General features: G+C 42.3%; 1 protein-coding gene across 1 annotated transcript in view; it reads right to left on the reverse strand.

The window, feature by feature from the left end:
- The window catches only part of LOC106592565 (voltage-dependent P/Q-type calcium channel subunit alpha-1A), a 284,893-nt gene that overhangs the window by 73,778 nt on the left and 188,970 nt on the right, over window positions 1-22,145 (reverse strand). Inside the window, exons 6-20 of the mRNA XM_045692074.1 lie at window positions 20,052-20,143; window positions 19,689-19,841; window positions 18,069-18,256; window positions 17,307-17,410; window positions 15,173-15,288; window positions 14,973-15,011; window positions 11,344-11,412; window positions 10,051-10,245; window positions 9,499-9,611; window positions 8,797-8,909; window positions 8,161-8,292; window positions 7,492-7,564; window positions 6,524-6,641; window positions 6,132-6,199; window positions 4,688-4,794 (exon numbers count right to left, since the gene is read on the reverse strand). Coding sequence (XP_045548030.1) covers window positions 4,688-4,794; window positions 6,132-6,199; window positions 6,524-6,641; window positions 7,492-7,564; window positions 8,161-8,292; window positions 8,797-8,909; window positions 9,499-9,611; window positions 10,051-10,245; window positions 11,344-11,412; window positions 14,973-15,011; window positions 15,173-15,288; window positions 17,307-17,410; window positions 18,069-18,256; window positions 19,689-19,841; window positions 20,052-20,143 — 1,680 coding nt within the window. The remainder of the gene's footprint in view (window positions 1-4,687; window positions 4,795-6,131; window positions 6,200-6,523; window positions 6,642-7,491; window positions 7,565-8,160; window positions 8,293-8,796; window positions 8,910-9,498; window positions 9,612-10,050; window positions 10,246-11,343; window positions 11,413-14,972; window positions 15,012-15,172; window positions 15,289-17,306; window positions 17,411-18,068; window positions 18,257-19,688; window positions 19,842-20,051; window positions 20,144-22,145) is intronic.

A 22,145-nucleotide genomic window follows, 5' to 3' on the forward strand; every position in this document is an offset into this window, starting at 1 on the left:
AACTGGAGTGGGTCTAGGATTTCTGGGATAATGGTGTTGATATGAGCCATGACCAGCCTTTCAAAGCACTTCATGGCTACAGAGTGCTACGGGTCGGTAGTCATTTAGGCAGGTTACCTTAGTGTTCTTGGGCACAGGGACTATGCTGGTCTGCTTAAAATATGTTGGTATTATAGACTCGGACAGGGAGAGGTTGAAAATGTCAGTAAAGACACTTGCCAGTTGGTCAGCGCATGCTTGGAGTACACGTCCTGGTAATCCGTCTGGCCCTGCGGCCTTGTGAATGTTGACCTGTTTAAAGTTCTTACTCACATTGGCTGTGGGGGGCGAGATCACACAGTCATCCAGAACAGCTGGTGCTCTCATGCATGTTTCAGTGTTATTTCCCTTGAAGCGAGCATAGAAGTAGTTTAGCTTATCTGATTGGCTCGTTTTACTGGACAGCTCTAGGCTGTGCTTCCCTTTGTAGTCTGTAATGGTTTTCAAGCCTTGCCACATTCGACGAGTGTCGGAGCCGGTGTAGTACGATTCGATCTTAGTCCTGTATTGACACTTTGCTTATTTGATGGTTCGTCAGAGGGCATAGTGGGATTTCTTATAAGCTTCCGGGTTAGAGTCTCGCTCCTTGAAAGCGGCAGCTCTAGCCTTTAGCTCAGTGTGGATGTTGCCTGTAATCCATGGCTTCTGGTTGGGGTATGTACGTACGGTCACTGTGGGGACGACGTCATCGATGCACTTATTGAGGAAGCCAATGACTGATGTGGTGTACTCCTCAATGCCATTGGAGGAATCCTTGAACATATTCCAGTCTGTGCTAGCAAAACAGTCCTGTAGCTTAGCATCTGCTTCATCTGACCATTCTTTTATTGACCGAGTCACTGGTGCTTCCTGCTTTAATTTTTGCTTGTAAGCAGGAATCAGAAGGATAGAATTATGGTCAGATTTGCCAAATGGAGGGAGAGGGAGAGCTTTGTACGCGTCTCTGTGTGTGGAGTAAAGGTGGTCTAGAGTTGTTTTCCCTCTGGTTGCACATTCAACATGCTGGTGGAAATGAGGTAAAACAAATGTAAGTTTCTCATGTTGGAAACAAACAGCCTTACGATGTCACCCAGAGTCACATGTTTATATTCCAAGCTATAGCACACTATATTTTACAGGACCAAAGAATTTAGTCTGCTTTCTGTTTTCCTTCCTGCCATGGAAAATCAGGTGTCGTAGTATTGCTATACTGGTACTGTGACAACATTTAGAAGAGTGCTTGGAAGGGGTTAGTTGTTGGAGTAACGTGTTTGTGCCTCTGTTTAAATCACCACCACAAAGTCAAAGACATTAGTATCTCATGTATGGCACCTTAAATGTATGTGTCTATGGCTGCATTTACACAGGCAGCTCAATTCTAATCTTTTGCCCAAAAGAGCTGATCTGATTGGTCAAAAGATCAGAATTGGGCTGCCTGTGTAAATGCAGCCTGTAATATTGTGTAACATGAAGTCTTGATAAACAGTATCTTAATACAGTATTGTTAATATATAGCAGGGAAATGAACACACACTCTCTCTCCTCCTTCCCATCCCCTACGTCCTCTAAGACATGACTAAACCTATTGTTCTCCTTGTAAAAAAACACTAAGACAGGCACATATTACCGGGTAAGGACTTTTATAAAGGGCTGGAGGGGCTTATGTAAAATCTGCTTCTCCTTGCAGAAACAGCAGACAATGGAACACACACACACAAAAGGGCACATCAAACATTTCAAAGGGCCACAGAATTTCAGTACAAACTATTTCCTTTTCCTGTCACTGTCTTTGATGATAAGAAGATGCCATTCTTCTGGCTGTAGTCTGTCTTTGCCCGCTGCGTTGCCGCGTAGCCACTTAGCTCGTTTCCATTGACTCTGAATGGAATTAGGGTGGAATTACGTTTTAGTGCACTCACTGTCAAATTTGATGATGCTTCAGACGTTTTTTTTTTATGGGACCTTGCCACACCTCGAAGCTCAAACTAGTATATTTAACCATGCTTCCTTCTCATAACTAGTATAGTGTATTTAACCTCCTTCTCATAATTACTGTAATGCATTTAACCTTGTATCTCTCTTGATGATAACTGTGATTCAATTTGAAGAAGCCTTAGGTCGAGTGGGAGATGACGTGTGCGTCAGATTGAGTCTTGAAGTGTGTGTCGGTCAGATTGAGTAGAGTAATGGAGTGTACATTAGACTGAGTACTGTGTGTGTGTGTGTGTGTGTGTGTGTGTGTGTGTGTGTGTGTGTGTGTGTGTGTGTGTGTGTGTGTGTGTGTGTGTGTGTGTGTGTGTGTGTGTGTGTGTGTGTACAGTAGCAACTGTTTCCAGTGTATCAGTATATTTGCTTCCCATTAGTGACAGAACTGAAATAACCACAGATCTAGCAACAGACAGATAGATAGATATAATATAGATATAATATAGATAGATAGATATATATAATATAGATATAATATAGATATAGATATAATATAGATATAATATATATATAATATAGATAGATAGATAGATAGATAGATAGATAGATAGATAGATAGATAGATAGATAGATAGATAGATAGATAGATAGATAGATAGATAGATAGATAGATAGATAGATAGATAGATAGATAGATAGATAGATAGATAGATATAATATAGATGGAATATAGATAGATATAATATAGATGGAATATAGATATAATATAGATGGAATATAGATAGATAGATAGATAGATAGATAGATAGATAGATAGATAGATAGATAGATAGATAGATAGATAGATAGATAGATAGATAGATAGAATATAGATAGATAGATAGATAGATAGATAGAATATAGATAGATAGATAGATAGATAGATAGATATAATATAGATATAATAAAGATATAAGATAGATAGATAGATATAGATATAATATAGATATAAGATAGATAGATAGATAGATAGATAGATATATAGATATATATAATATAGATATAATATAGATGAATATAGATAGATAGATATAATATAGATATAATATAGATATAATATAGATGGATAGATAGATAGAATATATAGATAGAATATAGATAGATAGATGGACTATAGATAGATAGAATATAGATAGATAGATAGATAGATAGATAGATAGCCTTATTCTAAAATGTATTACATTGTTTTTTCCCTCATCAATCTAGAAACAATACCCCATAATGACAAAGCAAAAACAGGTTTTTATACATTTTTGCAAATATATATTAAAAAGGTAAATATGAAATTTACATCAGTATTCAGACCCTTTACTCAGTACTTTGTTGAAGCACCTTTGGCAGTGATTACAGCCTTGAGTCTTCTTGGGTATGACAATAAGTTTGGCACACCTGTATTTGGGGGGTTTCTCCCATTAATCTCTGCAGATCCTCTCAATCTGCACAGCTATTTTCAGGTCACTCCAGAGATGTTTGATTGAGTTCAAGTCCGGGCTCTGGCTGGGCCACTCAAGGACATTCAGAGACTTGTCCTGAAGCCACTCCTGCGTTGTCTTGGCTGTGTGCTTAGGGTTGTTGTCCTGTTGGAAGGTGAACCTTCACTCCAGTCTGAGGCCTGAGCACTCTGGAGCAGGTTTTCATCAAGGATCTCTCTGTACTTTGCTCCGTTCATCTTTCCCTCAATCCTGACTAGTCTCCCATGCTTCACCATGGGCATTGTGCCAGACGTGATGCTTGGCATTGAGGCTAAAGAGCTCAATCTTGGTTTCATCAGACCAGAGAATCTTGTTTTTCATGGTCTGAGAGTCCTTTAGGTGCCTTTTGGCAAACTCTAAGCAGTCTGTCGTGTCTTTTACTGAGGAGCAGCTTCCATCTAGCCACTCTACCATGATGGCCTGATTGGTGGAGTTCTGCAGAGATGGTTGTCCTTCTGGAAGGTTCTCCCATCTCCACAGAGGAACTCTGGAGCTCTGTCAGAGTGGCCATCGGGTTCTTGGTCACCTCCTTGACCAAGGCCCTTCTGCTCAGTTTGGCTGGGCGGCCAGCTCTAGGAAGAGTCTTGGTGGTTCTAAACTTCTTCCATTTAAGAATGATGGAGCTCACTGTGTTCTTGGGGACCTTCAATGCTGCAGAAATTGTTTGGAACCCTTCCCCAGATCTGTGCCTCGACACAGTCCTGACTCGGAGCTCTACGGAAAATTCCTTTGACCTCACGGCTTGTTTTGTTTTTGCTCTGACATGCACTGTCAACTGTGGGACCTTATATAGACAAGTGTGAGCCTTTCCATATCATGTCCAATCAATTGAATTTACCACAGATGGACTCCAATCAAGTTGTAGAAACATCAAGGATGATCAATGGAAACAGGATGCACCTGATCTCAATTTCGAGTCTCATAGCAAAGGGTCTGAATACTTATGTAAATAAGGTATTTACATTCTAAAAACCAGTTTTTGCTTTGTCATTATGGGCTGTTGTGTGTAGATTGATGAGGATTATTTTTTTGAATCCATTTTAGAACAAGGCTGTAATGTAAGAAATGTGAAAAAAGTAAAGGGATCTGAATACTTTCCGAATGCACTGTTGATAGATAGATATATAGAATATAGATAGAATATAGATAGATATATAGAATATAGATAGATAGAATATAGATATAGATAGAGAGAGAGAGAATATAGATAGATAGATGTGTACTCTACTCACGCAGCGATGGAGAGGTTAGCGGCAGACAGAGGACTAACTTCAGCCACCTCCTTGGCCTTCTGCAGGGTTGTCTTGGCATTAGCTGCCTCTTCTTGCTCCTCCTCATCCTGGAGAGAGAAAGAGAGAGAGGGAGGGTGAGAGAGGGAGGGAGAGGGAAGGAGAAATAAACAGAGGGAGAGAGGGAGGGAGAGGGAGAGAGAGGGAGGGAGAGAGAGGGAGGGAGAGGGAAGGAGAAATAAACAGAGGGAGAGAGGGAGTGAGAGGGAGAGAGAGGGAGGGAGAGAGAGGGAGGGAGAGGGAAGGAGAAATAAACAGAGGGAGAGAGGGAGAGAAATAAATAGAGAGAGATAAAGAAAGTGAGAGAGAGAAAGAGAGAGAGAGAGAGAGAGAGAGAGAGAGAGAGAGAGAGAGAGAGAGAGAGAAAGAGAGAGCATTAGCCATATGAAATAGACCTTATTCAGTCTGTATGTTCTAACCATTGACAGCTAGTGGGGTGTAGAACGTTGGTCAATTAACAATGGCCGCCGTCTGAATAAGGTCTATAGCCTGGTCCAGTCAGTAGTAGACAGGCTCAGTAGAAGAGTAATACAGTACAGTATAATTCCCCAAATTCCATAGTTTTCCAGAAATCCTTGTTGGAAGTTCCTGGAATTAGGAGGGCATAAGCAGGAAATCCAGGAATCCTGGAAAACCCTGGGAATTTGGAGAAAGTTACCGGAATTGTGCAACCCTAGTACCATAATGTCACGTCCTGCTCAGTAAAGGGGTATTTTGTTATTGTAGTTTGGTCAGGACGTGGCAGGGGGTGTTTGTTTAGAATGTATCGGGGTTTGTTGGTCTATGTGCTTATGTAAGAGGGGTGTTTGTTTAGAGTGTTCCGGGTTTTTGGTCTATGTTCTATGTTAGTGTATTTCTATGTTCAGTCTTTCTATTTCTATGTTTAGGGTTTGTTGATTGACCTTCAATTGGAGGCAGCTGTTCCTCGTTGCCTCTGATTGAAGGTCCTATGTATAGGGGTGTTTTTTCTATGGGATTTGTGGGTAGTTGTTTCCTGTTTTGTGTCTGTGCACCTGACAGGACTGTTTAGTGTCGTTCGTTGTTTTGTATACGTGATTTGTTTGTTTTTTCCTTCTTTTGAGTTAATAAAGAAGATGAGTATACACGTTCCCGCTGCACCTTGGTCTAATCCTTACGACGCCCGTTACACATAATCGCAAGGTGAGGTACAGTAAGGACAGCTCTAGGATCAGCTTGCCATCCCCAAATCCTAACCTTAACGTTATTGGGGAAAACGCAAAAACTGACCCAAGATCAGCATAGAGTTTAAGGATTACTTCACCCATACAGTCATAGCCAGGTTATGTACAGTTATAGCCAGGTTATGTACAGTTATAGAAAGGTTATAACCAGGTGAGGTAAAGTAAGGTATAATGTGGTCCAGTACCTTGGTCAACTCCTGAGCATTGGCCAGATTGTCCACGGCGATAGCTAAGAACACATTCAGTAGGGTGTCTGAGAGCAGGGGGTTAAGGAACCGAAAGGACCAACTCAGAAACATTGTGACACAAGCCACAACATTCTGATGAGTATCTGTTTCCTCTGTGTTCCTCTAAAATGTCTGTACGTGTGTTTTTACGTGTTGCATTACACACACACACACACCATAGAGAGACTTCAGTTGTACTGAAGTGTTTGTGTATGCATTTATATATATGTGTGTGTGTGTGTGGTGCGTGTGTGTATGCATTTCTGTGCGTCTCTGTGTGTATGTGTATATCAGCGTAGACCTGTGTGTGTGTGTGTGAGTCAGCATAAGCGCCATGGTCATCAGGATACAGTTGCCGAAGAGTGTGAGCACTATGAAGAAGACGGAGTAGGCCATTCCACCGTTTACTCCTCCCTGAGACTTGATCCCATCATACATCACCATGTTCCAGTCTTCACCCGTCAGGATCTGTACACACACACACACACACACACACACACACACACACACACACACACACACACACACACACACACACACACACACACACACACACACACACACACACACACAGATCATCATACATGACACACGTCATATCTGTGCAGTTTCCATATGACAAACGGCACAGTAAAACACTAGTGTTGAGCCATTTGCATGTGCGCACACTCACGGGAGAAAAATACAAGATGTTACTACACACGTAATCAAGGCACAAAGCGTGTTCACACAATGTTCACACACCGTGAGTCAAGCTATTCAGAGAAACCCAATAGGAGAACTAAATACCATAAGAAACAAGTCCTACGAGTCAGAGACTGGAACAGCCAATCAAATCTAGAAACAGGATGTGAACACAATGACCAGAATGCTGTACTACCGTGTCAAAAGCACAGAGAGCAGGTGTTTGGTATGAGACAGAACCTGGGCCCTTTCACATCCCCCTGTGTGATCCCAATCCTGGGGCGTTTGGTACCCCGATTCACTCTAGTAGGCATGTGTAATACCTGGCTGTAGCGAATCCTGGCCCTGCGTGAGTAGCGGGTCTAAGATGCAGGACCAGTGGACCTACCAGGTATTGTAATGCGGCAGCGCGAGTCGCGTGGAATTTTTTTGCCTGTTGTAAACAGACTAGCTCGCTGACGTCATGTCAAATATGCATGTTTCTAACCGCGCCCTCAAACGGTTCTTTTCAGGTCTTGGGAAAGCAAAACATATTATGTAGAATTCTCACAAACGCTCCAGCAAACCGAAACAGGTAACCAAATTTCATATGTGAAAGCGCCCTGTATCACCAAAGAATGGTCCAATGTCTAACCTGAAATACTGTCATTATAGCTGCAGGAAAGGTGTCAAAGTTGGTGGCCGGCGTGCCATCTTCAAAGTTGAATCTGGAAGGGAGAAAGAGAGCGGGAGAAAGAGAGAGGGGGAGAGAGGGACAAAGGGAGAGAGAGGAGCGAGCGAGAGAGAAGTGCGGGACATTATGATATATCATGGATACGTCCGGACAGATCCACACAGAAGGAAGTCCATTGTGAGTTGACAGTTCCTCAAGTCTCTCTCTCCACGCCATGAAGTCCATCATCAGTTTATGCGTGTGTGTATTACATTTTACATTTCAGTCATTTAACAGATGTTCTTATCCAGAGTGACTTACAGGAGCAATTAGGGTTAAGTGCCTTGCTCAAGGGAACATCAACATATTTTTCACCTAGTCCGCCTGGGGATTCGAACCAGCGACCTTTGGGTTACTGGCCCATTGTCTACCTGCCTCCCATTGTCTATGTATGTGTGTGTGTGGGTGTGTACGTAACAGCCCTTGGATTCCTGCATGTATGTGTGTGTGTGTGTGTGTGTGTGTGTGTGTGTGTGTGTGTGTGTGTGTGTGTGTGTGTGTGTGTGTGTGTGTGTGTGTGTGTGTGTGTGTGTGTGTGTGTGTGTCGGCGTGCGTGTGAACCTGTGTGTGTGTATGTGTGTGTGTACTGACTGTCCACCGAAGAGCTGCATGCCCAAAAGGGCAAAGACGACAATGAAGAGGAAGAGGAGGAAGAGCAAACTGATGATGGACTTCATAGAGTTGAGTAATGATACCACCAAGTTACGTAGAGGGGCCCAGTACCTAGGGAGAGAGGGATGAGGACAGAGGATGAGAAAGAGGGGGTGGGAGAGAGAGAGAGAGAGGGTGGGTAGGAAGGAAGGAAGAAAGAAAGAAAGAAAGAAAGAAAGAAAGAAAGAAAGAAAGAAAGAAAGAAAGAAAGAAAGAAAGAAAGAAAGAAAGAAAGAAAGAAAGAAAGAAAGAAAGAAAGAAAGAAAGAAAGAAAGGAAGAATGGGAAGAGAGAGGTTAGTGGACAGGCATAAAAAAACATCAAGACATCAAAACCACTTTTATGTCAAACTGGCTAGGTCAGAGAAAGAGAAGAAGCAAGGGAGGAAAAGAGACAAATGCAGACAGTAGTGATGGCCGACTGGAAAATAGAAACAGAGAGAAAATGACAAAGTCAGAAGAAGAGAGAATAGAAAAGGATGGAGAAAGGCTGATGATGCAACTAGCCTGTAGCAGTGGTGAAACACAGAATCCCTTGGTGACTGAAGATGCCAAACAACGCTGTGTGTGAGACTCACTTGGTGACTTTGAAGATCCTGAGCAGTCGGAGGGCTCTTAACACACTGATGCCAAACGATGTCCCTGGCTTAATGACCGCGTATATCACCTCAAATATACTGCCCACGATCACCTAACACACACACACACGTATTCATGTGGATTAGAACACACATAAAGTGAATTGACTGGTTCTGAATGATAAAAACAAAAAGGTATCGTCACTTCATAGTCAATATACTTCAGCTAGTGCCAATGAAATGATTTTCAGCTTCAGATGCACATTAACAACAGTAGTAGAAGCTATAGTAGTAGTATACTGGTGGTATAGTAGTAGTATAGTAGTAATATAGTAGTAGTATACTGGTGGTATAGCAGTAGTATAGTAGTAATATAGTAGTAGTATACTGGTGGTATAGTAGTAGTATAGTAGTAATATATTAGTAGTATACTGGTGGTATAGTAGTAGTATAGTAGTAATATATTAGTAGTACACTGGTGGTATAGTAGTAGTATAGTAGTAATATACTGGTGGTATTGTAGTAGTATAGTAGTAATATATTAGTAGTATACTGGTGGTATAGTAGTAGTATAGTAGTAAAATAGTAGTAGTATACTGGTGGTATAGTAGTAGTATAGTAGTAGAAAAGTAGTAATATAGTAGTGTTACAGTAGTAATATAGTAGTAATATAGTAGTAGCAGGAGTAACAGCTCTACTCACAACACAGTCAAAGCAGTTGAAGGAGGAGTTGAAGTAGGGCCTAGTCCCCAAGCCATACATCTTAATACACATCTCTGACATGAACAGACCCAGGAATATAAACTCTGCATAGACTGGAGAGAGAGAGAGAGAGAGAGAGAGAGAGAGAGAGAGAGAGAGAGAGAGAGAGGCATGAGGAGAGAAGGGGGGATTTAGATGGAGAGAAAGAGAAAGTGGGTAGAGAAGGAGGAAGGGAAGAGATAGAGAATCAGGTTAGATGACTGGAGATCAATAATGACACTAGCTAGTCTATGATGGCAGACTGCTGTGATGATAACTCTACATGATTAATAGACTTCATCAGCTAGACATCTTATGGAAATTAGACTGGACACTAGCCATGCATAATCACTTCAGTTCAGGAAGTGTGTGTGAGACTCACAGAGAACGGCGGACAGCATCTCAGGCCTGGTCGTAGTGAGGTGAGGTGAGGTGTGTGTGTGATCATGGAGAGTGTGTGGGTGTGTTTGCATGTGCGTGTTTTCATGTGTGTGTGCATGTACATCTACTCACAGAGAAAGTCGGAGAGGATGTCAGGCTGTTCATAGTGTACCACTGCCACACACATGGTGTTGAGGCCCACCAGACTCAGTACGGTCCAGTAGAAGGCCTGAGTCTTCACCATCTTACGGATGAAGAACCGGATCCGCCGCTCGTTCCTATTGTAGTTGGACCCATCCTGTAGACTACCTCGGCCAAACGGGTCTCCTAGAAGATGATGAAGAGTTATAGATCTGTCATTCACCTTGAAAGCAGCGTTTGATAAGCGGTAGATCCGTTCTATCTGTGCTATTTCTATGCTAAGTATTTTTACTTTTGATTTTGTTTGTCATACTGTATGTATCACTTTATATTTATTTTAAATGTGTATTTTGTTGTTTGTTAATTCTTGTGTTTTTTTATATACATGAAATATGTAGTGTATCAAATAATTCTGCATCGCTGCCATTAATAAATCATTTTAAGTTAATTGAACTTCAGCCTAACTTTTGTTGGAACAACATTTTTGCCAACTTGTCTAGTGGATTTTTGGCCACTTTAATGTCAAGTTTACACTTCTACAAAAAGTTGAGTGAACTCAAAAACGGTATGGAACTAGTTACTAAAATATCTTGAGCTGGGCCACCTTGATTTAACATGTTTATTATTTCAATGTTTTTATGAATATTGCTAGCAACAACAGAATAAAAACATTTTGATTTACATACCTACAGTAGGAGCAACAACAGAATAAACGCATTTTCAATTGAATACCTACAGTAGGAAAATATTAGAATATCTTCTTTCTAATGATGTGAAATGTATTACTCTACTCCTAATATTGAGCAAGTTACACTCACTGAAGTCTCTGACAAAGACTTTGAAAAAGCACCCGCAAACAGTCAAGTGCCACTGACTGATGGTAAAAGCTTTTTTGACTTGAACATACATTTTTGCCAACACTTTGCTAACTTTTGTTTAACCAGCGAAACAGCTGCTTTTAGTGAAAACGTGTTTGGAGTTACCTTTCTAGCTATGTTATAGTTTACACTTCCTCCAATTATAATGTGGGGAGGTCAAAATAATGAAAAGATCTACCAAATCTGTTCATATTAAAATGTTGATTAGTTCTCCTTGCCATAATCATTCACCTGATAAGAAAAGACATGATATATTTATTTTTGCTAACGTATGATGGGGGTCCCTGGGTCGCCGTTTGCCTGGGAGGAGGCGCCTGAGCAAGAAAAGGTTGAAGATCCCTGTTTTACACTGTAATGCTTCTTCATTAAATGATTATGATATTATAAATAATTGTGTAATAAAAACCATTAGCTCCACCGTCTTCCCCCTCCTCTGGATTCAGCAGCTCTTTCTTGTTCTTGGTCTTGACGGTACCTGGAGGATATAGAAAGATAGAGAGATTGGAACATTCTCTCTCTTTCTCTCTCTCTCTTAGACACACACATTCATTCTCTCTCTCGGTATCACAAACAAGGTTTCCATCCACCCTTTTTATGTGACTAAAGTACATCTCGGATTTCCATCATGACAGGCCTGATGGAAACTGAACATTCTTCGCCAAACTTTCCAAACGTCGACAAAACAAAATACGCAAGACAAGGTAGGATCTTTTTGTGCCAGTAAAATGAATTATGCGAGAAATGGCAGTGGAAACCCTTTTATGCGCAAATATTGATATAATAACCATCATATCGTAAAGTTGGAGTCACGCGATGACATGTTGTGTGGTCCTCCCACTACGACTCGTCAGGAAAGCACGCAGTTTATTAGGCTCCAGATGAAAGACAGTGTTGTGAAAGTCACAGGAGGCTGGTGGCACCTTCATTAGGGAGAACGGGCTTGTTTTAATGACTGGAGCGGAATCAGTGGAATGGTAACAAATACATCAAACACATGGTTACCATGGTTTCCAGGTGTTTGATGCCATTCTATCTCCTCCTTTCCGGCTATTATTATGAGCCGTTCTGTGGTGAAAGTGCAACATGATGAGCTTGATGTTCCTTTCCAGTTAATATTGAGGGTCTTATTCTGGTGACATGATAATCGATGCTTGGCTGCCATTTGACAAATAAAAAGAATCTTGCTCCGTTTTACGGGCTCCTAACCAACTGCACTATTTTGTTTGTTTTTCGTGTGTGTGTAACTCATTTGGTACATAATGGTGCTGCTACCGTCTCTTATGACCAAAAAGAGCTTCCGGACATCAGAACAGCGATTACTCACCTCGAACTGGACAAAGATTTTTTATTTAATGAGTCTGACGCTGCTTTGTCGAGACAAGGCCCAAATCCCCATCATCAGCGTGAAGAAAAGATGGAGAAAAAGGGGGAGGAGGGCTGGGTGCCTTGTAAGAATTCGCAGACAAGTAGGTAAACCATCACTACCCTCGGTATTATTGGCCAACGTGCAATCATTGGAAAACAAACTGGACGATCTACGATAAAGACTATCCTACCAACGGGACATTAAAAACGGTAATATCTTATGTTTCACCGAGACTTGGCTGAACAAAGACAAGGACAATATAGAGCTGGCTGGCTTCTCCGTGTTTTGGCAGGACAGAGCAGTTACGTCTGGTAAGACGAGGGGTGGGGGTGTAGACACACTAGTGTCTATTTGCCAATAACTGCTGGTGCGCGATGTCTAATATTAAAGAAGTCTCAAGGTATTGCTCGCCTGAGGTAGAATACCTCATGATAAGCTGTAGACCACAGTATCTACCAAGAGATTTCTCATCTATATTATTCGTAGCCATCTATTTACCACCACAAACCGATGCGGGCACTAAGACCGTACTCAACGAGCTGCATAAGGCCATAAGCAAACAAGAAAATTCTCATTCAGAAGTGGCGCTTCTAGTAGCCTGTGACTTTAATGAGGGAAAACTTAAATCTGTTTTACATAATTTATACCAGCATGTCACATGTGCAACCAGAGGGGGAAAAAAACTCTAGACCACCTTTACTCCACACACAGAGACTCTCCCTCGCCCTCCATTTTGCAAATCTGACCATAATTCTATCCTCCCGATTCCTGCTTACAAGGAAAAATTAAAGCAGGAAGTACCAATGACTCGCTCAATACGGAAGTGGTCAGATGACGCGGATGCTACGCTACAGGACTGTTTTGCTAGCACAGACTGGAATATGTTCCGGGATTCATCCAATGGCATTGAGGAATATATCGACTCAGTCACCGGCTTCATCAATAAGTGCATTGATGACATCGTCCCCACAGTGACCGTACTTGCATTTCCCAACCAGAACCCATGGATTACAGGCAACTGCGCACCTAGCTAAAGACTAAAGCTGCCGCTTTCAAGGAGTGGGAAACCAATCCGGATGCTTATAAGAAATCCCACTATGCCCTAAGACGAACCATCAAACAGGTAAAGCATCAATACAGGACTAAGATTGAATCCTACTACATCAGCTCTGACACTAGTCGGATGTGGCAGGGATTGAAAACTATTACGGACTACAAAGGGTAACACAGCCGCGGGGTGCCCAGTGACGCGAGCCTACCAGACTAGCTAAAAGCCTTTTATGCTCGCATCGAGGCAAGCAACACTGAAGCATGCATGAGAGCACCAGCTATTCCGGACGACTGTGTGATCACGCTCTCCGTAACCGATGTGAGCAAGACCTTTAAACAGGTCAAAATTCACAAAGCCGCGGGGCCAGACGGATTATCAGGACGTGTACTCAAAGCATGCGCGGATCAACTGGCAAGTGTCTTCACTGACATTTTCAACCTCTCCCTGTCCGAGTCTGTCAATGTGATGGAATCACATCTCTGGAGGGAAAAAGCACGGGGGGGGGGGGGGTAGAAAATCTATCGCCAGTTGGAGGGAAATCTAGCTTCTTTCTCAAATTGTTCTCTCTCTCAACCAACATGATTCTCTCATACACTTTCTGTCTCTCTCTCCAACCAACATGATTCTCTCATACACTTTCTGTCTCTCTCTCTCTCAACCAACATGATTCTCTCATACACTTTCTGTCTCTCTCTCAACCAACATGATTCTCTCATACACTTTCTGTCTCTCTCTCAACCAACATGATTCTCTCATACACTTTCTGTCTCTCTCTCAACCAACATGATTCTCTCATACACTTTCTGTCTCTCTCTCAACCAACATGATTCTCTCATACACTTTCTGTCTCTCTCTCTCTCAACCAACATGATTCTCTCATACACTTTCTGTCTCTCTCTCTCAACCAACATGATTCTCTCATACACTTTCTGTCTCTCTCTCTCAACCAACATGATTCTCTCATACACTTTCTGTCTCTCTCTCTCTCAACCAACATGATTCTCTCATACACTTTCTGTCTCTCTCTCAACCAACATGATTCTCTCATACACTTTCTGTCTCTCTCTCTCAACCAACATGATTCTCTCATACACTTTCTGTCTCTCTCTCAACCAACATGATTCTCTCATACACTTTCTGTCTCTCTCTCTCAACCAACATGATTCTCTCATACACTTTCTGTCTCTCTCTCTCAACCAACATGATTCTCTCATACACTTTCTGTCTCTCTCTCTCAACCAACATGATTCTCTCATACACTTTCTGTCTCTCTCTCTCTCAACCAACATGATTCTCTCATACACTTTCTGTCTCTCTCTCTCAACCAACATGATTCTCTCATACACTTTCTGTCTCTCTCTCTCTCTCAACCAACATGATTCTCTCATACACTTTCTGTCTCTCTCTCTCAACCAACATGATTCTCTCATACACTTTCTGTCTCTCTCTCTCAACCAACATGATTCTCTCATACACTTTCTGTCTCTCTCTCTCAACCAACATGATTCTCTCATACACTTTCTGTCTCTCTCTCAACCAACATGATTCTCTCATACACTTTCTGCCTTTGACTCATTTCTTTCTTCTCTCTGACTGAAGTAGACTGAAGTAACTTTACCGGTGAAAATGGTACCATCCTCATTCAGAAGGACCTCCTCTGTAGAAACACAATAACACATGGTCAACAACAACACATGATGTCGGTTGTCAGTTTGTATAGAGTTAAAGAGCAATATCTTTAAGAACATTGTTACAGTTTGTGTTTGTGTAAAGGAAGTGTGAGTGTGTGTATGTGATTGTGTGTGTGTGTGTACTTACCTGCTTTACAGATCCATTCTAGATATCCGTTCAGCTCTCTCTCTATTTGTTGCTGGCGTCTCAATTTGAGGAACTCTGCACGGTTCTCTACCCGCTCTCTCTCTTTGGCAAACTCTCTGTAGGGGTAGTGCACACAGTCACAATCACTTACTGGTAACACACTATATCTAGTACACACACTAGGGTCACACACACACAATCACTTACTGGTAACACACTATATCTACTACACACACTAGGGTCACACACACACAATCACTTACTGGTAACACACTATATCTAGTACACATACTAGGGTCACACACAATCACTTACTGGTAACACACTATATCTAGTACACACACTAGGGTCACACACACACAATCACTTACTGATAACACACTATATCTAGTACACACACTAGGGTCACACACACACACACAATCACTTACTGGTAACACACTATATCTAGTCCACACACTAGGGTCACACACAATCACTTACTGATAACACACTATATCTAGTACACACACTAGGGTCACACACACACAATCACTTACTGGTAACACACTATATCTAGTACACACAGGGGGTCTCGCACACACACACACACACACACACACACACACACACACACACACACACACACACACACACACACACACACACACACACACACACACACACACACACACACACACACACACACACACACACACACACACACACAGCAGGTAAAATACTGAGTCTAAATCTCTAGTCACATGTGAATGAATAGCACTCCCCTTTTCTGAAGAGTTCCATAAATCGACATCCATGGATTACCACGCTCTTCCCAGACTCCCTGGCGCACGGGCGCAATAAAAACATGTGTGTGTGTCTCTACTGTGTGTGCGTGTCTTCCCGTCCGCTGTGCGTCAGTGGATTTGGGGCGAACCCAGATTAGCAGAGTTCAGTCAGTGTGAGGGGATTGAGGGTTGAGCATCGTTGAAAATGCCTGTCAGATTAGCAGGTTAACCAACACACAGACTCCTCTCGAAGAAACGGCTGATAATAACTTCCTCATAATGGAATAATTGAATAACATCGCCCTGAGCTCAGCTGAATAGGGTTGATGTTACAGATTTAGAATTAGTGTTAAAATACACTTAGGATCACTCTTGGAAAAATGTCAATCTAGGAAATGTGAAGTCGTGTTTATATGTGTTAAAGACCATTCTATACACTTAGGATATTTGTTAGGATAAGTGTTTAACACTGTTACAGATGTTGTATAACGGTTTAATACTTCTCTGTTACAGAGTTAGGATAACTCTTAAAGAATCTCAGGATAATTCTTAAAGACTCAGGATAATTCTTAAAGACTCTCAGGATAATTCTTAAAGACTCAGGATAATTCTTAAAGACTCTCAGGATAATTCTTAAAGACTCTCAGGATAATTCTTAAAGACTATTGGGATAACTCTTAGAGAATCTCAGGATAACTCTTAGAGAATCTCAGGATAACTCTTAGAGAATCTCAGGATAACTCTTAAAGAATCTCAGGATAATTCTTAAAGACTCTCAGGATAATTCTTAAAGACTATTGGGATAACTCTTAGAAAATCTCAGGATAATTCTTAAAGACTATTGGGATAACTCTTAGAGAATCTCAGGATAACTCTTATAGAATCTCAGGATAACTCTTAAAGAATCTTCTTAAAGACATTCTAAGCCCTGTCTAAGCTGTGTAGTGGGTTCTACTAAGCTATATGGAATTGTTTTAAGAAGGTCACACCAAGGATCATTTAGCTATTTGATTTGAAATTGTAAGACCCCTTGAAATATCAACAAAATCTATAATACAATTATTTGATACAGAATTATTTTTGGCCTTACAGCTTAAACTGGTGGACTCTTAGGATAACTCTTAAAGACTCTTAGGATAACTAGAAAACCCTCAATCTAGGACCTGAGAGACTGTGTTAAAAGAGGGGTGGAGGAGGGAGTATTGAGGAAGGAAAGTTGTGAATGGATCAGTTAAACACGCACACACACACACACACACACACACACACACACACACACACACACACACACACACACACACACACACACACACACACACACACACACACACACACACACACACACACAGGTGTGTGTATTTACGTACCCTGAGAGGACGCCCAGCACCAGATTTAACATGAAGAAGGACCCGATGATGATGAGGGGGATGTAGTACATCCAGTTCCAGGCACTTCCCTCTACATCATTACTCTGGAGAGACAGACAGACAGACATCATTACTCTGGAGAGACAGACAGACAGACATCATTACTCTGGAGAGACAGACAGACAGACAGACAGACAGACAGACAGACAGACAGACAGACAGACAGACAGACAGACAGACAGACAGACAGACAGACAGACAGACAGACAGACAGACAGACAGACAGACAGACAGACATGAGATCAAACAAACAGAGCTGAAAAATGTATTAAATGTGCATCTGAAAGTGGTTCCATTCCACAAATACCAGTCCTGTCCATTTCTATACTTCCTGCATAACACTAGCGTGTGTTTCCCCAAACATTCAGAAGGAATGGAATAGAATATGATGTGGACTGTCAATTATACATTGTGTCTAGATGTGTTGCCAATGAATTCTACACTGTGTGGAAATCGGTATTACATTAGCAGACCATAGTGTTCCCTGTGCTGTATCTTTTTACAAGGATTAGTATTTACAATGAAATCACGTACAGCACATAGCATAACATGTCGACCCAGCCCTCCATGGTGATGTACTGGAAGGACAGGGAGGACAGCGAACACACACACACACTTCAACCCCCCCAAACACGCACACACACACAGTCCATCTCCCCACACACACACACTTCCACCCCACACACAGCCCTGTATACTCACATAGTATAACATGTCGGTCCAACCCTCCATGGTGATACATTGGAATACAGTGAGGACAGCAAAGAGAATGTTGTCGAATTGGGTGATCCCATAGTTGGGCCCCAGCCAATAGCCTTTACACGTAGTCCCATTAGGACACAATCTGGACGGTAATTCTGTACCGCATGGCAACTCATCATAAATCTCATCTATAGAGGAGAGAGAAAGAGAGGGAGGGGATAGAGGGGAGGGGGAGAGAGAAGAAGGGGAGCAAGAGAGTAGGGGAAAAAGTGAGGGAGAGAGAGATGAGATTGATTAGAGTTGAAATCAACATAAGAAAACAGGGAAGTGGTGGTCCAGTAAAATAATTGAAGGGATACGAGATGGGCTGTGTCTCAATGTCTTCCTTGTACTGTCTGGGGTAGGGGTTGAGTTGGGACTGGGCCCTTTGGGTCTAGGGAAGTGTCTAGGGGTAGGGGTTGAGTTGGGACTGGGCCCTTTGGGTCTAGGGAAGAGTCTAGGGGTAGGGGTTGAGTTGGGACTTGGCCTGTGGGTCTAGGGATGTGTCTAGGGGTAGGGGTTGAGTTGGGACTTGGCCTGTGGGTCTAGGGATGTGTCTAGGGGTAGGGGTTGAGTTGGGACTGGGCCCTTTGGGTCTAGAGAAGTGTCTAGGGGTAGGGGTTGAGTTGGGACTGGGCCCTTTGGGTCTAGGGAAGAGTCTAGGGGTAGGGGTTGAGTTGGGACTGGCCCTGTGGGTCTAGGGAAGTGTCTAGGGGTAGGGGTTGAGTTGGGACTGGGCCTGTGGGTCTAGGGGTTGAGTTGGGACTGGGCCTGTGGGTCTAGGGGTTGAATTGGGACTGGGCCTGTGGGTCTAGGGAAGTGTCTAGGGGTAGGGGTTGAGTTGGGACTTGGCCTGTGGATCTAGGGATGTGTCTAGGGGTAGGGGTTGAGTTGGGACTGGGCCTGTGGGTCTAGAGAAGTGTCTAGGGGTAGGGGTTGAGTTGGGACTTGGCCTGTGGGTCTAGGGAAGTGTCTAGGGGTAGGGGTTGAGTTGGGACTTGGCCTGTGGGTCTAGGGATGTGTCTAGGGGTAGGGGTTGAGTTGGGACTGGCCCTGTGGGTCTAGGAGTAGGGGTTGAGTTGGGACTTGGCCTGTGGGTCTAGGGATGTGTCTAGGGGTAGGGGTTGAGTTTGGACTGGGCCTGTGGGTCTAGAGAAGTGTCTAGGGATTGAGTTGGGACTGGGCCTGTTGGTCTAGGGGTCAGGTTAAGGGTAGGTGTTAGGTCATTAGAAGTTTATTTAAGACAGGGCTTGAGGGTCTAGGAGTAGGTGCTTGGTCACTAGGAGTTAATTTAATACATGACTTGGGGCTCTAAGGGTAGGTGCTTGGTCGCTGGTAGTTGATTAAAGACATGGCTTCGGGGTCTAGGAGTAGGTGCTTTGTCACTATAAGTTGATTAAAGACAAGTCTTCAGGGTCTAGGAGTAGGTGCGTGGTCGCTAGTAGTTGATTAAAGACAAGTCTTCAGGGTCTAGGAGTAGGTGCGTGGTCGCTAGTAGTTGATTAAAGACAAGTCTTCAGGGTCTAGGAGTAGGTGCGTGGTCGGTAGTAGTTGATTAAAGACAAGGCCTATGGACGTTACCAGTGGCGATGTCGAAACAGGTGGTGTGGAACTTTCCCATGTAGAACTCAAGGCCGATGATGGCAAACATCAGAATGGCCACAAAGAGAAGCAGTCCGATCTGCAGCAGGGGGATCATAGCCTTCATGATGGACTTGAGTACCACCTGCAGGCCTGGAGGACACAGTGCAGATGGTCAGAGAAGAATATAGAAAGAGAGAGGGGGGAGAGGGAGAGGAAGAGCGAGGGAGAGAGGAGAGGATTGGGAGAGACAGAGAGAGTGGGACTGGATGGACAGAGAGAAAGCAAGAGAGAGCAGAGAAAAGAGAGCGAGACAGAGTGGAAGATACAGTGAGTGATGTCCATAGGGGTCCCCATACTTACTGGGAATCCCTGACACCAACTTAAGTGGTCGCAGAACCCTGACTGCTCTCAGTGTCCGCAGGTCAAATTCGGAGCCAACCGCCGACAAGATACTAAGGAGAGAGGGAAGAGGAAAAGTAAGAGAAAGAGAGAGAATTAGAAAAGGAGTAGAAACAGTGGAAACAGTACAAACAGTAGTAACAGTGGAAACAGTACAAACAGTAGTAACAGTGGAAACAGTACAAACAGTAGTAACAGTGGAAACAGTACAAACAGTAGTAACAGTGGAAACAGTACAAACAGTAGTAACAGTGGAAACAGTACAAACAGTAGTAACAGTGGAAACAGTACAAACAGTAGTAACAGTGGAAACAGTACAAACAGTAGTAACAGTGGAAACAGTACAAACAGTAGTAACAGTGGAAACAGTACAAACAGTAGTAACAGTGGAAACAGTACAAACAGTAGTAACAGTGGAAACAGTACAAACAGTAGTAACAGTGGAAACAGTACAAACAGTAGTAACAGTGGAAACAGTACAAACAGTAGTAACAGTGGAAACAGTACAAACAGTAGTAACAGTGGAAACAGTACAAACAGTAGTAACAGTGGAAACAGTACAAACAGTAGTAACAGTGGAAACAGTACAAACAGTAGTAACAGTGGAAACAGTACAAACAGTAGTAACAGTGGAAACAGTACAAACAGTAGTAACAGTGGAAACAGTACAAACAGTAGTAACAGTGGAAACAGTACAAACAGTAGTAACAGTGGAAACAGTACAAACAGTAGTAACAGTGGAAACAGTACAAACAGTAGTAACAGTGGAAACAGTACAAACAGTAGTAACAGTGGAAACAGTACAAACAGTAGTAACAGTGGAAACAGTACAAACAGTAGTAACAGTGGAAACAGTACAAACAGTAGTAACAGTGGAAACAGTACAAACAGTAGTAACAGTGGAAACAGTACAAACAGTAGTAACAGTGGAAACAGTACAAACAGTAGTAACAGTGGAAACAGTACAAACAGTAGTAACAGTGGAAACAGTACAAACAGTAGAAACAGTGGAAACAGTACAAACAGTAGTAACAGTGGAAACAGTACAAACAGTAGTAACAGTGGAAACAGTACAAACAGTAGTAACAGTGGAAACAGTACAAACAGTAGTAACAGTGGAAACAGTACAAACAGTAGTAACAGTGGAAACAGTACAAACAGTAGTAACAGTGGAAACAGTACAAACAGTAGTAACAGTGGAAACAGTACAAACAGTAGTAACAGTGGAAACAGTACAAACAGTAGTAACAGTGGAAACAGTACAAACAGTAGTAACAGTGGAAACAGTACAAACAGTAGAAACAGTGGAAACAGTACAAACAGTAGTAACAGTGGAAACAGTACAAACAGTAGTAACAGTGGAAACAGTACAAACAGTAGTAACAGTGGAAACAGTACAAACAGTAGTAACAGTGGAAACAGTACAAACAGTAGTAACAGTGGAAACAGTACAAACAGTAGTAACAGTGGAAACAGTAGAAACAGTAGTAACAGTGGAAACAGTACAAACAGTAGTAACAGTGGAAACAGTCGAAAACGGTAGCAACAGCAGAAACAGTGGAAACAGTGGAAACAGATAAAGCAGTGGAAAACAGTGGAAACAGTGAAAAACAGTAAAAACAGTGTAAACAGTGAAAACAGTAAAAACAGTGGAAACAGTGAAAACAGTAGTAACAGTGGAAACGGTTGAAACGGTAGAAACGGTGGAAAACAGTGGAAACAGTAGAAACAGTGAAAAAGTAGAAAACAGTGGAAACAGTGAAAACAGTTGAAACAGTGTAAACAGTGAAAACAGTAGAAACAGTGTAAACAGTGAAAACAGTAGAAACAGTGTAAACAGTGAAAACAGTAAAAACAGTGTAAACAGTGAAAACAGTAGAAACAGTGGAAACGGTTGAAACGGTAGAAACGGTGGAAAACAGTGGAAACAGTAGAAACAGTGAAAAAGTAGAAAACAGTGTAAACAGTGAAAACAGTAGAAACAGTGGAAACGGTTGAAACGGTAGAAACGGTGGAAAACAGTGGAAACAGTAGAAACAGTGAAAAAGTAGAAAA

This window comes from Salmo salar, chromosome ssa12 (genome assembly GCF_905237065.1).
Source record: "Salmo salar chromosome ssa12, Ssal_v3.1, whole genome shotgun sequence".
Classification (NCBI taxonomy): Eukaryota; Metazoa; Chordata; class Actinopteri; order Salmoniformes; family Salmonidae; genus Salmo; species Salmo salar.